A 22,352-nucleotide genomic window follows, 5' to 3' on the forward strand; every position below is an offset into this window, starting at 1 on the left:
TAAATATGCAGGTTTAAAATATATACTTCTGTGTATTGATTTTAAGAAAGGCATTGATGTTTATGGTTAGGTACAGTCGTGCAACGATTGTGCTTTTTTCGCAAATGCGCTTTTGTTAAATCATCCCCCGTTTGGCGAAGTTGGCTGTCTTTGTTAGGAAGAAACAGTCTTCACAGTTTGCAACGAGCCAGGCGGCCCAAACTGCTGCATATACCCTGACTCTGTTGCAAGAGAAGTGACACACATTCCCTAGTTAAAATAAATTAATGTTCGCAGGCAATATTAACTAAATATGCAGGTTTAAAAATATATACTTGTGTATTGACTTTAAGAAAGGCATTGAGGTTTATGGTTTGGTACACGTTGCTCTGAGGTTTATGGTTTGGTACACGTTGGAGCAACGTGTACCTAAGTGATTATATGCAACACAGGACAGGCTAGATAAACTAGTAATATCATCAACCATGTGTAGTTAACTAGTGATTATGATTGATAGTTTTTTTATAAGATAAGTTTAATGCTAGCTAGCAACTTACCTTGGCTTCTTACTGCATTCGCGTAACAGGCAGGCTCCTCATGGAGTGCAATGTAAAGCAGGTGGTTAGAGCGTTGGACTAGTTAACCGTAAGGTTGCAAGATTGAATCCCTGAGCTGACAAGATAAAAATCTGTCGTTCTGCCGCTGAACAAGGCAGTTAACCCACCGTTCCTAGGCCGTCATTGAAAATAAGAATGTGTTCTTAACTGACTTGCCTAGTTAAATAAAGGGGTAAAAAAATATTGTAAAAAAATAAATACATAAAATAAAATAAAAATTGTCCAAATCGGCATCCAAAAATACCTATTGCCGATTGTTATGAAAACTTGAAATCGGCCCTAATTAAATCGGCCATTCCGATTAATCGGTCGACCTCTAATCCAAACCAAGCTGTCACTTTTGTCACAGCATCAAAGGCATGAACTGCTCAAGTAACCATACTCAAATATTTACATACAGAAGGGTATAGAACCTTTGAGATGTATGAGCTCACAGTACACCATTATTATGAAATGCTCAGGCAGGTTCAGAAAAAGAGACATGGTTGAGTCAGAGCCAGACACTCCCATCTCCCCAAACCTGTCTCCCAGGTAGAGACTAGTCAATGGGCCGTGGGACAAAAATGTATGTAGTATGCTGCTATGCTAGATACACAGCTAAGAGGAAAGCTAAGGCTAAGCCGATTATGGTGATGTATGCAGAACATTACAATATGGTACTATATAAAGAAGGGTGAGAGAATAACAGGATGATACCAGATAAATAAAGCGGTAGATAGAAGTCAGAGAAACAAGCACACAAAGGCACGGCGATGACGAGTTTAGGACTCTTGCATTGGAAACTTGGCCCACAGTGATTTCAAATGCAAATAGAGGAGTTAGGTTTTCCTGGTATGCAAAAAGGCCATGGCTGGCAACAGTCAGAGTACTGTGTGTGTGTACAGTATGTGTTTGTACAGTGTGTGCGTGCGTATTGCCTTGGCTAGGGAATGCTGGAAAGGCCATGTGGAAGAGCTTAATTGTGTCAGTCCAGCATTCATGAATACTAAACCATGAATGGAACCTTCCATCAGAGCATTTTCCATAAGTTACACTGCAACTCTGCAATTTATACAGGTGTAGTCAAAGAAAGAGTTAATTCAGACATTTACATTTGAACAATCTTGATTTAATATAAAACTAGGTCATTTTACTGTTCACATTTTTCCAGAAGATTGTATTAGAAATGTCAATGTAAATGGGTATGTTTTATGATCATGTATTTGAATGCATTTTTTATTATACAATTTCAGTATCTGTACACCCACCAACTCATGAACACTGCTTTTTTTGATAGGCAAACAAGGAGGAATTTATGTTCATATTGGAAATAAAATATATACATTCTTGACAAGATTTAGTTTTGGTTACTTCTTAGATACAAAATATTGCATTTAAAACATTAAGTTGTGGCCGGGTAAAAAAAAAAAAATCCCTCTTCCTCCCAATAGTGCTTAAAGTGAAATCCTGAAATCGATTTGACATTCAAACCTCATGGAGTCCACACACCAGGTTTGCAGGCACCGCAATATCTGGCAGAGTGAGAAATAACAAATCAACATCTTGTTTCTATCAGTGAGTTAAGAGCTTACATTAACAAGTAATCAAATCGATGTGCAAAGGACAGTTTGAAAGAATACAGTATGTGTAACATATTGCAATCTCGTCACGGATAGCTTCGTCATGCTCTTTCCCGTGATGAGGTTCAAGTGAGGTGAAAGACCGATAATAACGCTATTGTAATAGAATAGTTCCATATAATCTAGATAATAATAGGCCCTATAGTAATAGAATAGTATTATATCATACACAACAGTTTCTATTGTAATAGAATCGCTGCAGAGGGGGGACTGTCTGAGATACCTATCTTAGCAGGCTTGGGGAGGTTCAGGTTGGTCATGATGTCCACAAACTCTTCCACGCTCTTGGTCAGGCGGGGGTTAAACCTCCTCTCCTCGCCCACGGTGGAGGCCGTCTGACCTACAGCACAGGGTTAACAGACCTGTTAGCAATACAACCCAATGATGATTCAATGACTACACTCAACTGTAGAACACAGTCTGATCTGGCTTAGGAATGACTGAGAAGAGAACAGAGTTGAAAATGAAAGTAGACAAATGGTGAAGAGTGGTGGTACAGTACACTGGACAAGTTAACTTCGTAAAGTCTATGGAAAGGATAGTCATAGCATTGTGAGAGTATACAAGCCTTCTGGGTATGCTTGTACAAAATAGTTGGTGAGGCTGTCCCCAACAGCATAAATGTAAAAAAGGAAATCTTGCAAGGAAAGGGGGTCAGGGAATACACAAGGATATACACATTATAGTGGAATACAAACACATTGCATAAAGAGGATGTCTTGTCAACCTTTGTAGTCATGTGCAGGGAAGACGAGACACTGAGGAGGTAATGTAAAGATCTTCTGGTGGACTGATTCATAGAGCCTTCTAGAGCAGCCTGGGAAGTAGAGAAACAAACAGATCAGGGTTGTTTTCATTGGACCCCAAACAAACGGACTGAAACAGGGAGTGACTACCTGGACTTGTCCGATAAGAAACACTCATTCACGTTTTTCTGTTCCAAAACTTTTCCCGTTGCTTGCCCTATTGAACATAACCCAGGAGTAGGCTACAGTACAATGACTATTTGTGATCAGACTACACTGAAAAAAAGGTTACAATACTGCCACCTTGTGTCCACTAAGCATAACTACAAAAACAATCCAACAAGTGTGGGTGAGGCAATGATCCACAAACTTGTCATGCATTGTTTAAAATAAGTCCTGACCAAAGAATTGGGAAACAATAGTGTATAGGGATGAAAGTCTGTGATATACCCTGATAATATCTCCATGACTAGATATATCACTACAGAGGCCAAAAATCAGAGAGAATATGACTGAGTCACACTATAGTACTGTGTTAGCTTAGACAACCAGGCCAATGCATTACAGTACATTTTGTCTTGGTTCTGCTCGGTTTAGCTATGTACTGTGGAAAAGGTTACCCTGCTGGAAGTCTGTCCTTCCACAGCCCCTGATTAGCAGTGTGTCCCCAGTGAAAGCCATGCTCTGGTCCCCTGTCACCAACGTCACACAGCCGTCTGTGTGTCCTGGAGTCTCCCTCACCGTCAGATACTGAGGGACGAGAGAGGCAGTAAGAGGGATTACAGATAACAAGTGAGGGGAAGTAAAGAGGAGAAAGGGAGTGTGAAGGAGAGATGAAGGTGAATACAGCCAAAGCATCATCAACAACCCTGGTCCAGGAGAGCAACAGTACATGATGTGTAGGCTTTTGTTTCAGCCCAGCACTCGTACTCAGTTGAACCAAAACCCTGTAAACCTATGACTCTCCAGGACCAGTGATTTTGTGTGACCACAAATTGGGGTAGGTCCAGACCCATACTGTATTCTCTATAGCTATATGGCTGTAGGTAGGTCTGTCCTCACATGTTTGCCAAAGCTGATCTTATCTCCCTCTGATAGCAGGATGTCTGCACTGGCCCCGCTGTGCTTGGAGATGGCACTCTTCATCCCAAACAGCCTGTTCTTCAGCTGTCCCGTGCCTGTGATGTGGTCTGCATGGCAGTGAGTGTTCACTAATCGGGGGGGAAATAAACAGTGTACAGTGTGAGTCGTATGTCATCCTAAGCAAGAATACGATAAACAAGGAGATCAAAATGGATGTAGGATTAGTGTGTGTGTGTGTGTGTGTGAGGAGTGAGTTAGAGTGTAAGTGGGTGGGTGAGTGAGTCAGTGTGTGCATGTCTATATGTGTGTGGACGTGTTAGCGAGCGCATGCTTGTGTGTTTGTCCATGTTTTAGAGACATCCAAGTTACCTGCCACTTTCAGGTTGAAACCCAGTTCCTCTACAAGTTTCAGATCCCTGTCCACTGTCTCCAGTACTGGATCAATGAGGACTGCCTCCCTGCTCTCTGTATCTGCCAGTAGATAGGTGTAAGTGCTGCTCACCGACTCAAACAGCTGTAAAGGTTGGAACAAGCAAGGACAAGTGAGTGAGTAACTACAGGTTATAAAAGGTGAGGGCGCAGTACAGTATGCTATTACCTAACGCACATCCTGCCTGTATATTAGTCATGGATGATAACATGTGGGTGTGGTCTTTTATGGTGATAAGTGGTATTGCTGTTTTCTGTGTCAAGTGTCACTGTCAAGGTGGATTTTCATACAAGAGAAGGGTGCAATTGCGGCCAGCAATTGGAGACAGTCCTGCATGTGGGCATTCCTGCATCTACAGGAACCCCCATGTATCTTTCTATTGGTCCATTTTTAAGCTAGGACTCCCGTAGGAGGCGCTCATGTACAGTAGGTGGCGGTAATACAGCATAAAGTTGAATGCCAAGCGCAGGTAAACACCACAGAAGAAGAAGCGGGAGCAACAACCGTAGCTAGCTAGGACAACGGTAGACAGTGTCCTTCGCATTTCCGTTAACGAGGATAGTTGTTCAGTAGACGTGTAAGACACTAACAACCTAGGAATCCGGTACACAGCCGGTGGGAGAGGTAGCTAGCACACCGGTAGACCGTGTACTTTGCCCCCGCGTGTCGGGCACTGGTTTCCCGCAGTTCTGCTAACGACGGCAGGTGTTCGCAAGCGGGAGTGAACGACGCTCCGGTACACAGCAAACACTAGTAGCTAACTAGCTAGCTAGGACGCCGGTAGACAGTGTCATTCGCCCCCGAAAAACTCAGATAACACTTATTTCCGTTTTGACACAGAGGGTAGGGTGGATTTTAATCGCATAGACAATCAGGGGAAATCCAGAGTCACACAAGCATGAAGATGGCGTGCTTGTGTTATAATGTAATGGTTATCTAGTTCGGTTTGTTTAGATTTGAGTTATTACAAATCTTAGGTGGGGTTTTTTTTGCCAGAAAATGTGTAAACATTCCCATTTGAATACGCCCCATCTACTGCTACAGTTCCGCTAGCTTTCTACATTGTTGTACAATTGTTTGAAAACAAAACAACTAAGGATGTCTGGAAAATACGTTCCCCCTAATTTTGTGAGCTAAGACTCATTTTAATGAATTCTCACGTTGACCTATTGCAAAATACTTGTTTACATGCAGTGAAAAAAAGTATTCCTATTTTCACAGTGCTTCCAAAAAGTCGGAGCCCAATTGAAACTTCAGCCTATAACTTGCCAAACGTTGGCCCAAAGCAAAAAATATATATACATTATTGCAGTGGCTAACTCACCTGCCTGAAGAAAGGCCCTTTTCCCAACTCCATCCTGGCGCAGTAAGGTCGTATGATGACTGATTCCAGAGGCTGCTTGCTGGTGCGTAAGCCCGGGCCCATGTGGGCAGGAACTTTACGCAAGTGTCCGGTTGTTTGGAGGCACAGCGTGTAGGCCAGAGCAGGTTTCAGTCGGTTTACAATTAAACACATTTTTCCTCCACGGTGATTTAACTGACACTGCGACGGGCAGGGTAGAAATCCCAGAACTGAGCCGACGAGTTTGTTGTGTCCCAATCCTTTGTAGCGGTCCGTTGCCTTTGCAGTATATTTGGCTATAGCCTAAAACAAAATTAGCATGGTAGGCACAAATGTTGTAGCTATACTGACTTATTGTGCATGTAGCCAGGAAGTCCAACAAAATCTGATAAGGGAGCCTACTCCTTGCGAACCTCCAAGCACTAAACAAGAGCAGTGGACATGTGCAAGATGTCAACACTTCAACGCGCGCCCACACACATAAACTCAGCAAAAAAAGAAACGTCCCTTTTTCAGGACCCAGTCTTTCAAAGATAATTCGTAAAATTCCACAGATCTTCATTGTAAAGGGTTTAAACACTGTTTCCCATGCTTGTTCAATGAACCATAAACAATTAATGAACATGCACCAGCGGAACGGTCGTTAAGACACTAACAGCTTACAGATTGTAGGCAATTAAGGTCACAGTTATGAAAACTTAGGATACTAAAGAGGCCTTTCTACTGACTGAAAAACACAAAAAGAAAGATGCCCAGGGTCCCTGCTCATCTGCGTGAACTCTGGAGCGATATGGAGGTGGAGGGTCCGTCATGGTCTGGGGCGATGTGTCACAGCATCTTCGGACTGAGCTTGTTGTCATTGCAGGCAATCTCAATGCTGTGCGTTACAGCGAAGACCTCCTCCTCCATCATGTGGTACCCTTCCTGCAGGCTCATCCTGACATGACCCTCCAGCATGACAATGCCACCAGCCATACTGCTCGTTCTGTGCGTGATTTTCTGCAAGACAGGAATGTCAGTGTTCTGCCATGGCCAGCGAAGAGCCAGGATATCAATCCCAATGAGCATGTCTGGGACCTGTTGGATCGGAGGGTGAGGGCTAGGGCCATTCCCCCGAGAAATGTCCGGGAACTTGCAAGTGCCTTGGTGGAAGAGTGGGGTAACATCTCACAGCAAGAACTGGCAAATCTGGTGCAGTCCATAAGGAGGTGATGCACTGCAGTACTTAATGCAGCTGGTGGCCACACCAGATACTGACTGTTACTTTTGATTTTGACCCCCACTTTGTTCAGGGACACATTATTCCATTTCTGTTAGTCACATGTCTGTGGAACTTGTTCAGTTTATGTCTCAGTTGTTGAATCTTGTTATGTTCATACAAATATTTACACATGTTAAGTTTGCTGAAAATAAACGCAGTTGACGTTTCTTTTTTTGCTGAGTTTATAGGGTCATGGTTAGTCAGAGTTCAGTGTGTCACTATGACTTTGCACATAGGTGTATTTATATAACAAGTTATTTGGCACTGCTTTCTGCCCTACGTGACTATTGTCAGCAACTCCAGAAAGGAAACAAACCCAGTCCCAGTTGAATCCAACAATCCATGCATTATTACCAGTAATTAACCATAATGGTTTGAATGAGAATGTGCTTTCAATAAAATTACAAATATTGAATGCCAAGCAAAAATACATAATACTTTAATATTTTGCATAAATTTAAGTGGTCGCATTACTGCTAATAAAATCTAGCTGTCAGAGAGAGGTATAATTCATTATTGTTGGGGTTCCAGATTCTTCAAATGTGTCCATCTGTAAAAGAGTCAAAATGATGACAGGGAGTGGTGCATTTTCACATTCAGAGAAGCACTGACCCAGTTCTGTGTGGCTGGTGCATCTACTGTAACTATGTACCTCTATGTATTTGTACATCCAGGGGAGCAGCTGGGTGACTCTGGTGTAGACTCCTGGTTTGTTGGGCCGACCACAGCCATCTCCCCAGCTCACTATCCCAGCCAGCCTCCAGTCCCCCTTCCCTGTCTCACACACCAGAGGGCCTCCACTATCTCCCTTACAACCAGAGAAGACCACGTGAATTAATGCCTGCATGCATAACCCCCCCATTTTGCTCTCAGAACAGCCTCAATTCGTCTGGGCATGGACTCTACAAGGTGTCGAAATCGTTCCACAGGGATGCTGGACCATGTTGACTCCAATGCTTCCCACAGTTGTGTCATGTTGGCTGGATGTCCTTTGGGTGGTGGACCATTCTTAATACACAAGGGAAACTGTTGAGCGTGAAAAACCCAGCAGCGTTGCAGTTCTTCACACTCAAACCGGTGCGCCTGGCATCTACTACCATACCCTGTTCAAAGGCAATGCAATCTTTTGTCTTGCCCATTCACCCTCAATGTCACACATACACAATCCATGTCTAAATTGTCTCAAGGCTTAAAAATCCTTCTTTAACCTGTCTCTTCCCCATCATCTACACTGATTGAAGTTGATTTAACAAGTGACATCAATACGGGATCATAGCTTCATCTGGATTCACCTGGTCAGTCTATATCATGGAAAGAGCAGGTGTTCCTAATGTTTTGTACACTCAGTGTACATGCATCAATCAATCAATATGATATTTTTTTCTATGCATATTGGTGCGCTGCATGCACTGTGATGTTAGTTTTCTTGTAAGATGTGTGTAATTCTTTTTTTCTATTTATATGATAGAACACATCAAAATATGCCATATACTGTATAGGCCTATTTGGTGCCAGCTAAGTGGATCTGCTTACTAGACAGGGAACCATTTTGATATGTAGAGAGCATAGGCCAGCTGAGTATAGCCATTGACATCTGGAGTAACAGAGAGGCCTTTCTTTCTCATGGAATAAACAGATTCCTCAGTATTTTGTTTTGCAGTTCTTGGTGTGCGTGTGTGTGCTTGTGTGTGTGTACCTGGCATGAGTCCACCCCTCCCTCCATGGTGCCAGCACAAAGCATCCTGGGAGTGAGGAAGGAGCCGTAGACATTCGGGCGGGAACACGTGGACTGGGCTATCACTTGCACCTGAGCCTGTCGCAGCTCAGACGATACAGAGCCTGAGAGACAGAGAGCGAGAGAGAGAGACAGGTAGACAGACAGACAGAGGTGGAGTAGAGAATGGAGGGTTAAAGACAGATGAGAGATTATACAAATATGAGTGTATTAATGCGAAGAGAATGAAGAGACAATTGTCAGGTTATTGAATGAGATTTTGGGATGGCAGGGAACATTGTCTTCATTCTGCGACAAATGTCAGGCAATTTGATGTGATTATGGAAAAAGTGGGAAAAATGGAAGACAAGTAAGGCAGAATTATTAGAGTGATCATCCAATCAGTTGAATCAAAAATCATAAGGAAGTGGTGTGGGAATACTTGTGAACGTGACTCACCCCCTTCTTTAGTGAAGCCCCAGCCAGTGACCCAACAGGGGGCACCAGGAAGGAAGGACTCTCTAGGACTGGGCATACACACTGGTCGAACCCCACCTAAAGCAACACATAACCCAACACCAGGGTCATGTTAATTAGGACACACCGTAGCAAAACGTTTTGCAACGGAAAACTGGTTCCTTATTAAACAAGTTCAAATAGTACCTCCCCATTTCATTCAGTTTCTGACAGTTTTCTCCATTTTGTGCAGCACATTGACTGTACTGCACTGACGATAAGCTCACATGTACCCAATAAATCAGCGGTTAAATCAAAAGCGATTCTGTGAGGTAGTATTTTCACATTCTACTTCATTCTACTTATTTCACATTTAATATAACAAATCGAACCCACCATCTTAGTTTTGCAAGCACCATGCTCTACCAACTGATATTCTTTTTGTGTTGACATAGTGTTAAGTTGTCAGTTAGATTTCATGCTTGAGAGAAACCATGTACATGACAAATGCCAAACAGGAACAGGTTAAATCAGAATAGGACCAACCATACATATAGCCATATAACCTCCGCTGAACAACTTTCATCATGAATTCCTCTCACCTCCCATGTCTATGTCAGCCACAGTGCGCAGTAGCCCCAGGTCATAGTCGTTGTTGTTTATGGAGAAGCTGGGGTGATAGAGGATCTGCAGTGCTCTGTAGCGTTGGCCCGCTGATGTGTCTGCCAAACTGAGCGTGTCCACAACCACCTGCCACTCTGACTCTTGCAACATGTTGTACCTGGGTTATGGAGAATGCCGGGAAATAGAAGGCACATATTATCTAATGTAATAAGTACAGTTTCCATATTAAGACAGCCTCAGAGTCAAAAGGAGTTGTTGAGGATGTCCTAATATGGACACCGTAATGAAAATAAATAAATAGATAAAGCATTTATTCTCTTTCCCTCCCCCTTACTGGATGAAGCAGTGGGCTGCAGTAATGATCCAACGTGGGGTGATGATGGCTCCCCCGCACACATGTTTCCCTCTCCAGTGTAAACTGCTCTGCCAGCCCCACTTATCTTCTGCTAACATCCCCCCGACAATCCTCCAAGCCTTCCGACCAGCACCAACTGGACCTAGGCAACCTGAGGCATAGTGGGATGGGGGGATGGGTGCTTCTACAAATTAACTGTCAACACAGACATAACCTGAACACGTTATTCGGTTATGCAAGACATTGTTCCGTTTGTACAATATTGACTTGTGGGATCAGTTACTTATTGTCATTGCGTGATAGCCAGTCATTTGGCCAGTTGTCTACAGATTGCTTGTGAATTTGAATGTACCAAGAAGACCTATACAATTCGGATATATCAGTGGATCGGATGGCATTACCTGCACTGGTGTTACCTGTCTGGTTGATGGGTTGCTTGGGCAGCAGGACTGGCATTGGGACACTGCAGTTCCCTTTAACGCCACATGGCTGCACAATGTCTGTCAGATTGGGTGGGAAACACAGGAACTTGACTGAGGAGGAGACAAACAAGATGCGAAGGAGAGTGAGCGAGGACGAGGTAAAATGGGTGTTTGTTGAATGCTTGCATCCTTTTTTTTACTGTCAAATGCATCTTGTCTTGGGCGGCAGGTAGCCTAGCAGTTAAGAGCGTCTGTCTGCTTGTCTGCAAGTTTTCATGGTTGCCCAGGAATAGGTTGGAACATTTATGCAATCAACAATGTGGATTATATTATACAACTGAAAGGTTGCTGGTTCGAATCCCTGACCTGGCTAGGTGAAAAACCAATTGATATGCCCTTATTGCGCCTGTAAACTCTGTCAATGTAACCCTAATTGTGCCTGTAAGTCGGCCTGGATAAGAGTGTCTGCTAAATGACTGTAAATATAATAAGATATGACATTGTGGCTGTAAATGTTACTAGCCATAAAATCCTTGCTTTCGCAAAGCTTATTGGAGGAGAAGATGCAAGGGACCTCCTCCCCCAACGAGCTTTGAGAGGAGTCGAGTGAAAAAGGCTCGTGACGTTTTCAGACACAGCCCGGGTCTACAATGCCAAGCACTGTATTGTCAGTGAGGTTACCTAAAATGGCGAAGAAAATGAAAAGAATGATGAAGACGGCGATGAAGGTCGTCAGCATTGTCAGACGTGAGGGGCAAGTGCACAGCGGGGCCTCAAGATCTACAGTAAGAAGGGAATAGAATAAAACATACGTTATTTTGAATAAACTGCTGCATTCTTTGGATACCTTGGACATTCAAGTGCTTTTAACAAGTACGTGCATAACCTTTATAGAAAAGTACAATACGTTTCAGAGACGTATAATATCTGTCCCTGTGTGGTTGACGTGTCGGCAAGCTTTCATGGTTGCCCAGGAATAGGTTGGAACATTTTATGCCATCAACAATGTGGATTATACAACCGTGGAAAGGTTCATGGTACAGCCGGGGGGACTGTGGTGCTTGACATGAACACAAGCTAATCAACCAAAAGCCCAGTAAGACTTGGGGCATATTCAATACTCCAATTCTGTTGCAAAATGTTGCAAGATTTTCATTAAATGGAAGCAAACGGAACAAAACGGGAAAGGACCTACCTGAATTTGTCCAATAGAAACTCTTGTTTTGCTCTGTTTGCTTCCATTTGGTTTTTAAACGGTAAACGGTTTCCGTAATGAATACGCCCGGGTATTCAAGTCTCTCTCTCCAATACTGCACATTAGCCTACCTGGCTCTTCATCAGGGCAGTCTTTGGGGAGTGTTAGCCCAACAGATCCTTCATTCACTTCAGATGGCTTCCTCTGTGGGACCTCCAGAGAGCCACCATCACAGGGAGGGAGGGGCGAGGTGGTCTCTGAATTTGGGTCCTCTGAGCAGGCCATGTCCGGGGGTTGGGGAGGCGAGGGGACTACCATTTGGGGTTGGGCCTCCATGGGTACCTCAGAGGAGGACGTAGGGGGATCAAGTTGTGCTTCTGTTCGGGGCTGTTGGGCCTTTAGATTCACCTCAGAGGGGCGAGGTGTTGGGGTTGTGTCTGTCTGATGGGCATTGGGAGGTGGTGGTGGTATGCCCATTCCCAAGTGGTAAGTGGGAATTCCCATGAGTGCAAAGAGTGTAGAGAATGGTTCCTGGAATACCCCCACTGGTACACCCCCAGTCGCAACATTGAGGGAAACCGAGGGGAAGGTTCCGAGGGATGGGGTGATGGGTTCATTGCGTGGATGTTGTGCACGTGGAAGGAAAATGGAGGCCTTCATATCTATACTTGTGAGGTCTGGGTATAGGAGTTTCTGGGGGGGTGGTGTGAGGAGTGGTTGGGCAAGGGGGGTGATAGTAGACTGATGCTGTAGGGGTTGGAGGTGTGCGACAGGTGGTGGAGGATGGATCTGACCAGGGGGAGTCTGCCCTGAGTGGGATCCAGCAGAGAGGGTCTGAGGCTGGGCAGGAGAGCAGACCAGAGAGGGGAGCTCTGGGCCTATCCCAGATGAATTGGTACCACAGGTGCCCTTTAGCAGAGATATAGACAAGCTTTTAAGAACCTGTACAATGTGTTTTGAGGGTGAATGTTTACATCTTGATATAATCTCTGTTCTTATAAACAAGTACACACAGGATTTTTTAACATATCTGTATACACATTAAGTCCTCCACAAGTTTTGTGCTGTCGGTAGAATCAACAGAATTGTGCATGAATGAGAGTTAAAGAGAAAATTATTATAAAGAGCATAATTGCTATAATAGAGCTATAAGGAATTTGAATAAAAAATTAGAAGTTTGCTGGGAAATCAAATACCACCCACTGTAGATTAGGCAAGGACATTTTGTTTCCAAAAAAAGTGTAGTTACTAAATAGATTTTACCTGAATGTAAGCCATAGAGAGCTGTGTGTCTCTACTTCATCAGGGATTATTCAACTGAATCTATTATTCCTTCACTCAAAGTTGGAATTCCAAAGTCACAAGAACAACATCCTTGAAATAGTGGCAACAATTCTGTCAAATGCATTGTCTATCCCAGGCTTGGTCTTTTTCAGTTCATTTTCGCCAGACCGCTCCTCTGTTGTCTCTTCTTCTACCTGCACTCATCCTTCCGTACCCAACCTAGTTGCTTTCCTAATCTTTTCATTATCTCACCCCCCCCATCATCCCTCTTCTTCTCCTCTCATGAGTTCCACCATTTTACCTCTCCTTAATTTTTCTCTCCTCCTCTGAAGGGGGTACTGTAGGTAGGTGCGAGCAGGACAGGACAAGGTAGGGCTGTAACAGATATGTACACTCTCGTCATCGGGGATCATGAAATATGGATGTGAATAATTGTGAGCCAGGGTCAGAGTTTAACAACAGAGGGTAATGTATACTGCACCGCCGTGTCATTCACTCGCAGGGACTCAGTTACACAGACACAGTATACTGAATGAAAACATACTTAAGTTTTAAATATACAATGAATCCATTCGTATTTGAAGGGCTTCTCATTTGAAATATTCTCCTAGGTTGGTTTGCATACAGTATGACAAAAACACATAGACAAACTGTCCCATACAAACCATGTCTATGTTCATCGATGGGACAGGAGTTGTCAATGGGAGGCACGCACAAACGCACAGTCATAGTGACCTAACCATGACTTACACTGACCCACTATCTTTGTGTGTGTGTGTGTGTGTCCTGTTTCACATCAGCAGCATTTGTTTGTCTGCTACAGTAATGTGAGAGGCCAGGTGTAGGCAGACAAGCATGGGGAGCATCCACACTGCTTCACCACCAGAGGGGTTAAAGAAGCGATGAGAGAAGAGCCAAAGATCAATGTAGAGAGCAAATGTATTTAAACAGTTTTGAAAACAAATTAGTCAATCCATTTCTGTCTATTGTTTGACCACTACAGTAATGCAGGGTTGGGATCAATTTGAATTGAAGTCAGTCAATTCAGGAAGTCATTTGAATTTAAAATCCAAAAACGGGAAGACTTTTGAAATAGCTTCTCCTCAGCTGATTAAGTTGTCAATGAAAATATGAAAAATATCTTTACTTCCAGAATTGACTGACTTCAATTCGAATTGACCCCAACCCTGCAGTACAGAACACTTGAAATAGACTAGCAACAATATGAGTAGAACATAATTTATTACATTTATCTGTACAATAACAGTAATACAGATATTTACAGCAGAGCTCACATTAACTCTAAACAACAATATATACATATACTGCATGAACAAACCTTGATTAGTCGCTCATCATATTGCATCATATCACCATGTTATTATGGCATCATATCTTCACCAACACGTTCTTAATATAATACATCTCTTACAGGCTTGTTTACACTGGGACGACGCAACAAGACTGCTATTGGAGAACAATTGTGCAGATTGATTGTGTATCTCCTTAAAAGATTACCTCTGTCCTGTTTTTACTCCGTTAATTAAATTACAATGTCTGCAGTCGCTTTGACAGTATACTTCAGAGGGGTATCAGAGAGTAATACAGTTACTTAGTCATCCTCATAAAGAGTGGGACAGTCTTCTGCCTCTGTTTGTGCCCTACCCCATCTCTTCCCATAGATCCTTCAGAATATCACTCTCTCCCTGCTATGTTTTAGATTTACAGAAGTGTACATAATCTCTTTATAATTCCCAAGTCTGTTTTGATTTGGTATATCTGTCTTGCTTCACTTGCTCGTCTGTTTGACCTCTTAGATTCTTTTTTTTATGTTCTGTCGCCTCTTTCTCTGCCCCCTTCTTCCCCTCCATCTCTCCTTCCATTCCCTTCTTGTCTTTGTTTTCACCCCTCTCTTTCCCTTCTTTAGTTTTATTTCTAGTCTCTGACCTTTTTTGCCTCCCTCCACTACACAAACACTTTTCACACTTGTCCTTCCTCCCACTCTCCCCCCCCTCCTCTTCTTCCCTGTACTCAGCAGTTTAGGATCTTGATGAAGGTCTTGCGGAACTCGATGTTGAAGGTGGTGTAGATGACGGGGTTGACGGCACTGTTGAGGTAGCCCAGCCAGGTGACAGCACTGTACAGCGAGGGGGAGATACAGCAGCTGCCACAGTGGGCCTTCAGCACGTGGGTCAGGAAGAAGGGCAGCCAGCAGATGATGAACACACCTGATGGAGGAAGGAGGAGAATGAAAGGGTGTGAGCAGGCCTCAATTCACTCCCTGCCACTTCCCTTCAGATCATCAAACATTGAAGAGCCAAGGGGAAGGGGTAAGGAGTGAATTGGGACTGGCTGAAACATTCTCTATTCAGCCACCCTCATTGTCTCCTCCTGTTTCTCTCACCTAGCACAATAACCAGCATCTGGGTCGCCTTCCTCTCCTTCTGCTGCGACAGAGTCCCTTTCACCCTCTCTTTCGCCATCACTCCCTTCTTCCTGTCTGCATTGCGCTCCCTCCATCGCTCGCGGCCACTCATGCCGTCCTCGAAGGTGGCACGGCGGGGTACGAGGGCGGAGCGTGGTGCCACCGACGGTGACGGGAAGGGCGCGGGCACCACCGAGATAGAAAGGGAGATCTTGGTGGCTCGTCCGGAGGGGGGAGGGGGGTGAGGCAGGGGGAGGCTCTGGTCTAACTGGGACAGGAAACCACGCCCCACCGGCTCCTCCTCCAGGGGGTGCACCACCGCCTCCTTCACTAACGTCTAATAGGGCAGGGGGAGAGAGGCAGGGAGAGGAGGGGGGAGGGAGGGAAAGACAAATAAGAGACAGAGAAACAGCAAGCGATGCAGAGATATGTACTGTAGGCTCATATTGTAGGAGATTTCGTAATCCAATTTCATGGTCACAGTGGTCCCCTGTACAGTGTTCCAGCGACTTACCACTTTCTTGTGTTGGGGGGCGGTGGTGGGGGGCCTCGTGATCAGAGTGCACAACTTCACATCCTCAGGGAGGGTACACTTATTCTGAGAGGATGAAGGGAGAGAAAAGAATGAGAGATAGAAAGTTTTTTTTAAATCTAACTTTTTTAACTTCCTCATAACTTCCTCATCCTCTGATTTATTGGCTGGCTGTTTTATGGGGTTAATTGATTGATGACTGGCTGATTAGTTGACTGATAGATTGATTGACTAATCATGAACCTTCCTGTGCCTGTGGCCCTCCCCCGTCTTGCCTCCTCCCTGTGGGTACAGGCCGTGTCTGCGGGGCACGGTGCGTCGGCCCCGCCTCCGCAGCACCACACAGATCTGTGCGTACACCAGCAGGGTCACGATGAAAGGAACGTAGAAGGAGGCCACGGATGAGTAGACCACGAAGGACGGATCAGCGAAGGCACACTTGGTCTCCTCCCGACTGGCTGATGGAGTAAAGGGGATGAGAAGAGGTGGATAGAAATACAGAGATGTTGATTGGGAACAGGTGGGAGGAGGTGAATGTTAAAGCAAGAGAGAAGTTTTCCTCTACAGTTCTGGTCAGATAGCCAAAGATGTCAACCCTAGCTGTTAAATATGTCAAAGTCCACTCCGTAATGGTGTGACAACCAAGTAAATGCCTGGTTTAGCTCAAGGGAAGACAGGTACATAGGCATCCGGCATTGGCCGTTTCTCTCCATATTCAGGCTGGATGCAACGTCTGAAAGGCATATAAAATCTGCTTCTTATAAGGCCAGGCCACGGCCTATCGCATAACACACTACAGTCTAGTTGAATCCTTTCAACAGTATACAGCTGCTAGCAAATTACTATATGCTGTACACTGTAAGAAGGTGCCTTAAATACTGCCTTTCTGTTGAATTGGATGTTTAGGTGGTAGGTCTGGTCCAATAAACGCAAGCTTCCCCATATACAGTATAACCATAGCCTTTCTAGAGGACACATGGTGACCCTGAACGCCAATCATCTCGTTTTCCCAGCGGTGTGTTCAAAGGTGTGTTCAAGGGGCTCTCGAAGGTTACTGAATGTTAACAGGCAGATTAAAGGCGCTGCATGGTCAATCTTATATCTGCAGTGGCCGTAGAGCATTTACTGTTTAAAAAAAAAATATATATATATATATATATATATATATATTATATTTCACCTTTATTTAACCAGGTAGGCCAGTTCTCATTTACAACTGCAACCTGGCCAAGATAAAGCAAAGCAGTGCGACAAAAACAACACAGAGTTACACATAAACAAACGTACAGTCAATAACACAATAGAAAAATCTATGTACATTGTGTGCAAATGTAGAAGAGTAGGGAGGTAAGGCAATAAATAGGCCATAGAAGCGAAATAATTACAAATGAGCATTAACACTGGAGTGATAGATGTGCAGATGATGATGTGCAAGTAGAGATACTGGGGTGCAAAAGAGCAAGAGGATAAGTAACAATATGGGGATGAGGTAGTGTGATATGTGATATGGCGTCTGCAGAAGCCAGGGCATTTATACTTCTTGTGCTTTGCCGAGCAGCACAGAGCTGTTGTCAAGGAAGTGAGTTTGTGTTTATACAGGACCTCCCGCCCTCAACCAATCATGTCAATGCGGAGCGATACGGAGCCCTCCGCATTGTTACAATATTTGAGAGGCACACAGCCATGGGGATTTGGCCTCTGCATGCCTCCATACGAAGCCTCCGACCACATTTTCTGATCAAGAATAAATGGGCTTTTAGTGTTGGCCACTCCAGCTCGAGCGAGTGGTTGTTGCACCAAGCTGTGCAGTATTTGCATACGAAAGCAGTACTCTCTTCAGCCCCATCCTCAAGGTAGGAGCTTATGTTCAAAACCTCGGCCCGCTTCTTTTTGCACGAGCTACCGCTCCGACGAGACAGTGCAATAATAGTTAAAACAAAAAAATCAAAATACCATTTCGAGCAAAACGTGATGATGTGCACGTTATCCGACTTAAAATGTCAGCCGCATCACTGATAAACATTCTGTATTGTGGATGTCGACTGACAGGCTAATCAATGAGCCCCTCTTTCATTGAAACTTGTTGACTGATTAAAGCACACAGAGCTGAAAGCTGTTCGTAAGCAGTAGTGTGTCTGTGTGTGCATGTGCGTGTGGTGTTAGTGATTGCAGTTACTGCATAGCTGGGCGTCATGATTAAACAGATGTAGGCCTATCTAACTGATTATTCATTCGGTCTCTCACCAACTGGTGATACCCAGATATCCTGTAGGGCTTTAATCTTCTTCCAGGCTGACTACAGATGGACAGGAAGATCGCAATGGTTATTTTACATAGCTTATAACAAAAGGAGTGTGGGTTTCTGCACGCGTGGCTTCCCGGGCCATGTTTATGTCTCCCCTAGACTTAAATGAGTAAATTAGACTAGAGCACTTGTGATTGAATAGATTCATCGGAGTGGCTGCGGTTCCGGATTCTCTGGAACCCGACTTGCTGTTGCTAAAAATACATAGATTTCTGTGCATGCGGGATCCACTAGCCTACCTCCTTTCAGCTGAGGCTCAGTCACTCCGCTGTCGCTTGTACACAAAAAACAGTTCAAACAAAGGTAGTTCTTTGTCTGTTGTAACCGTAGGCTATGGCAAACATAAGCACGACACAAGGCGGTTGTCTAGCGATTTAATGTCCTTTTTTCAACATCATTGGAAACGTTGGCTAAACAGGAGGCAGATTGCTGGCTATATGGCAGCATAACTATAAAGATTACACCATCATACAAAACGTTAATTGTTTTGCCCCAGTGCAATGTGTAGACCGCGTCTTGCTTCTACGGCAATATCCGTTACAACAGACAGAGAAGGTTCCTGCCTCTATATATATATTTTTGGAACATTCGGTCAAATTGCAGCTATTTCAGAAATATGAGGCAGAAACGGGCTACAGCATCATACCGATGAAATTGGTTGAGGGTGAGCAAAGAGAGAAATGTGAATGTGTGTAAAATAACACATGCGCAGAACGTGATTCGGATCCTTAGATTTTAGAATGAAGTTTCCAGAAGGGCGGGACAGGGGGAAAATTGTTTTCTTTGTAGCCTCGGCCTAGTCATTGACCATGTTTACATGCACACAGAATAACGGATAGTAGCTCATATCTCGCTTCAGGTCTTATCCGGGATGAGCTGTTGACATGCACCTTTGATATCCCGCTCATGAGGAACCATGAATAATCAGAATTTACCTCATTTAAATATATGGGTTAAATGGAATAGTAACTGAAATATAAACCCTGACTGTAGGCCTATAACCGCTCATCTGTAGCGTAATACAATATTAACTCCTGCAGAAATATGCATTTCAAGCAGTGAAATTAAACACCAAATTAAGAATGTTGTCTCGGGAACAGGAGTGGAGAAATATTTCTTTCTTTCAGCATCTCTTGAGAAAATGTGAAAGCGTGTGTAATGTGTTATCTTAGACACTTATGCAAGCATACACTATGCACCCAAGAAGAACGGTCTTATCAGAAATGTGTTTCGTCTTTTTCTCAGCTTTTCATTTCCTTTTAAACTGATGACATTCGGACATAAAGGACCAATCTTTCCACTGTTTTGGAGTTATTGTGTTTTCTCCGGGGGGGGGGAGGAACTGAGAGACAGATACATATACAGAGACAGACAGACCTGTGTTGTTGAGTCCAAACAGCAGAGGGCTGGAGATGGCGAAGGAGAGGAACCACACAACAGCAATCATCAGAGCCACCCTCCTCCTGGAGCTGTATCTGGTGTTATACAGCATGGGCATCGCCACCGCCATGTATCTGCACACACACACACATGCAGTATTTAGAGCTAACGCCTACACACACGCACGTGCGCATAAAGAATCCCGCACACAAACACTTTGCCCACCACCGCCCACACACAGTTCAGTTGCATTGTCAGTTAGTCTCATTCACCGGTCAAACACAAACAAAAGCTGTCCAAGTCAGTTTCACGGTGCAGCAGCGTGACAAACCACTCTAAGAGCCCTCCATAGAAAGCCTGGTGTGAGGAGAGGAGACTGTCATCCCTCCAAAGGGCTGGTGGTCAGGGACAGATACGAAAGAGGAACAGTACCCACACTAAGCCCTGAGACATGGCTTCCCATTCAGAGCGAATCAATCTACAAAGGGACAAACTAGGCTACAACTATTGAGGCTGCTGAAATTGTCCATTTCTTTCACTGGTTTTAAAAGGGGAAGGATTTGGTTTGACAAAAAAAGCTCATGTTAAGAAGAAGATAATGATACTTGCGAAGTGAGGAGGGTACCCAAAAAGACAGGAAATGTTTTTCTGATGGGAAATTGTTTTCTTTATGGGAAAACAACAATAGCAAACCATAAAAAAAGACATTTCCCATTAGGAGACATTACCATCACCTTAAAATACGTTTTTTGCTGCAAGGGCATAATGAAATCAATCCAGATTTTGAAGACAGTGTGAGAAGAGAGTGATGGGAGGAGAGCGAGCGAGACAGACAGACAGACAGACATTGTAGATAGAGCGATAGATACTGGAGAGAGAGATATACTGTAGTAAGATAGATACTCTAGATAAATACTGTAGTTAGATAGATAGAGACTGGGGATAGATATAGAGAAAGAGTACCTGTCGATGCTGATGGCACAGAGGTTGAGGATGCTGGCAGTACACATCATGACGTCCAGGGTCAGGAGGATGTCACAGTGGATGAGACTGAAGCGCCACTCCCCTACCACCTAGGAAAGGGACACATACAGTGTGAACAATAACACACGTGAGTGATTATTACATGTGCCTCCGCGACAGCAGGGCTTCGTAATTCATGGCCCCAATCAAAATGAGTGCCCTACATAGGGAATAGGGTACCATTTGAGACGCAGACACGCTGGCACATTATTGACTGCTACCTTGACATTATCTGAGAGGGCTTTTGAAACACCTATGAATGAACTAGTGTAGAGAGACTAGGAGGTAAAGACAGGGAACGAGACAGACAAATGAAAGAGAGACAGAAAAACACTGGCTGCCAGATGGATAGAAACACGCACGCACAAACCCACACACACCCCACCCACCTCCAGGTAGACGCCCCAGGGCATGACCAGGGTGGCCAGCAGCAGGTCGGACACGGCCAGGGAGACAATGAGGTAGTTGGTGGTAGTCTGGAGGGCGCGCTCGCGCGACACTGCCACACACACTAGCACGTTGCCGAACACCACACAGAAGATGAGCAGCACCAGCAGCACAGCGTAGAAGTTATAGGGAGGGGAGGAGGGCAACGGAGAGCTGGAGCAGTTGGACGGAGAGAAGGAGGTGGTGGAGAGGGAGACGGCGAAGGAAGAGAAAGGGTTGGAGGTGAGGGAGATGGAGAGGGACGGTGTGGGAGAGGAGAGGGAGGGGGGGGATGACGGAGAGAGGGAGGAGAAGCCTGTCTCATCTGTCTCGTTGGGGAAAGTAGTCATCATGCTCCTGTGGCCAGAGAGAGTTTGGAACAGTCTGAAAAAGTAACAGAGACTAATAACATCAAGAGTTATAACACATAATTAGATGCACAAAGCTCTACAGCTCTGTACCTTGTATATACAACACATACAGTAGATATATGTACAATTCCACTATCTCAGTTCAATGCAGATTGGAGTTGTACATCCTGTTCTGCCTCGAGGGAAGATAGGGATGTGATTAGTTGGGGCAGTGCTGATGGCTCTATAGAATGGAGCATGGCGCTTTCAATATCAGTTGTGGTTTTGATTCCCATACACATCTCAAATGTCTTTGTTGTTACTCCGCATCAGTCGCTTTGGATAAAAGCATCTACTACATGCCCATATCTTTCAACTTTAAGTGGATTACAGTGGAATTCTTCATTCGATTGGCAGTTTCATTCCAGCTTTACCCTATTTCTCGAACACAGCACCTCTACCCTCCAATGTTTCAGACAGATTGGCTTTGAGATACATAATTAAAGGGAGAGATCTAAAGCTCCCTCCCTGAGCCTATACATTACCCTACATACCTACACCAGCCTACACACTGTGCATTCGGAAAGTATTCAGACCCCTTGACTTTTTCAACATTTTGTTACGTTACAGCCTTATTCTAAAATGGATCCCACAGACTCGTCTTCTGTGGGAGACAGGAGAATAAGAACATATTATTACATGAGAAGAACATAACCTACATCAGAAGCATACCATCTTACTAACCTACGTCGGGTGATAACTTACATTGATACAGCGTAGTATA

The 22,352-nt window shown here is 44.3% G+C and overlaps 2 protein-coding genes across 2 annotated transcripts; both read right to left on the bottom strand.

Annotated features, from left to right (window-relative positions):
• Positions 1–1,682: 1,682 nt before the first annotated feature.
• LOC106582613 (persulfide dioxygenase ETHE1, mitochondrial) lies at positions 1,683–6,283 on the bottom strand. Its single transcript, XM_014165844.2, has 7 exons — positions 5,799–6,283; positions 4,414–4,558; positions 4,024–4,172; positions 3,582–3,711; positions 2,943–3,032; positions 2,439–2,555; positions 1,683–2,107 (listed from the first exon to the last, which is right to left on the bottom strand). Exons 1-7 carry the CDS (start codon positions 5,988–5,990, stop codon positions 2,061–2,063), a joined length of 870 nt encoding a protein of 289 aa, XP_014021319.1. The 5' UTR covers positions 5,991–6,283; the 3' UTR covers positions 1,683–2,060.
• Positions 6,284–14,359: 8,076 nt separating this feature from the next.
• On the bottom strand, positions 14,360–21,678 carry LOC106582624 (D(2) dopamine receptor A-like). The gene is made up of 7 exons (XM_014165852.2): positions 21,182–21,678; positions 20,733–20,842; positions 19,767–19,903; positions 16,328–16,542; positions 16,067–16,150; positions 15,532–15,889; positions 14,360–15,355 (listed from the first exon to the last, which is right to left on the bottom strand). Exons 1-7 carry the CDS (start codon positions 21,569–21,571, stop codon positions 15,159–15,161), a joined length of 1,491 nt encoding a protein of 496 aa, XP_014021327.1. The 5' UTR covers positions 21,572–21,678; the 3' UTR covers positions 14,360–15,158.
• Between the last annotated feature and the right edge of the window lie 674 nt (positions 21,679–22,352).

The sequence above is a fragment of the Salmo salar genome, chromosome ssa02 (genome assembly GCF_905237065.1).
Source record: "Salmo salar chromosome ssa02, Ssal_v3.1, whole genome shotgun sequence".
Classification (NCBI taxonomy): domain Eukaryota; kingdom Metazoa; phylum Chordata; class Actinopteri; order Salmoniformes; family Salmonidae; genus Salmo; species Salmo salar.

Bases quoted from the DNA above. Each gene is read 5' to 3' on its own strand.
- LOC106582624 (XM_014165852.2), bottom strand. From the start codon at position 21,571: ATGATGACTACTTTCCCCAACGAGACAGATGAGACAGGCTTCTCCTCC. The intron at 16,543-19,766 runs GTCTGTCTGTCT...TTACTCCATCAG, and splicing joins GTTTGGACTCAACAACACAG to CCAGTCGGGAGGAGACCAAG. The intron at 16,151-16,327 runs GTTCATGATTAG...TCATCCTCTCAG, and splicing joins AGGGCCACAGGCACAGGAAG to AATAAGTGTACCCTCCCTGA.
- LOC106582613 (XM_014165844.2), bottom strand. From the start codon at position 5,990: ATGTGTTTAATTGTAAACCGACTGAAACCTGCTCTGGCCTACACGCTG. The intron at 4,173-4,413 runs GTAACTTGGATG...CCCCCCGATTAG, and splicing joins TTTCAACCTGAAAGTGGCAG to TGAACACTCACTGCCATGCA. The intron at 3,712-4,023 runs GTGAGGACAGAC...CTCGTCCCTCAG, and splicing joins AGATCAGCTTTGGCAAACAT to TATCTGACGGTGAGGGAGAC.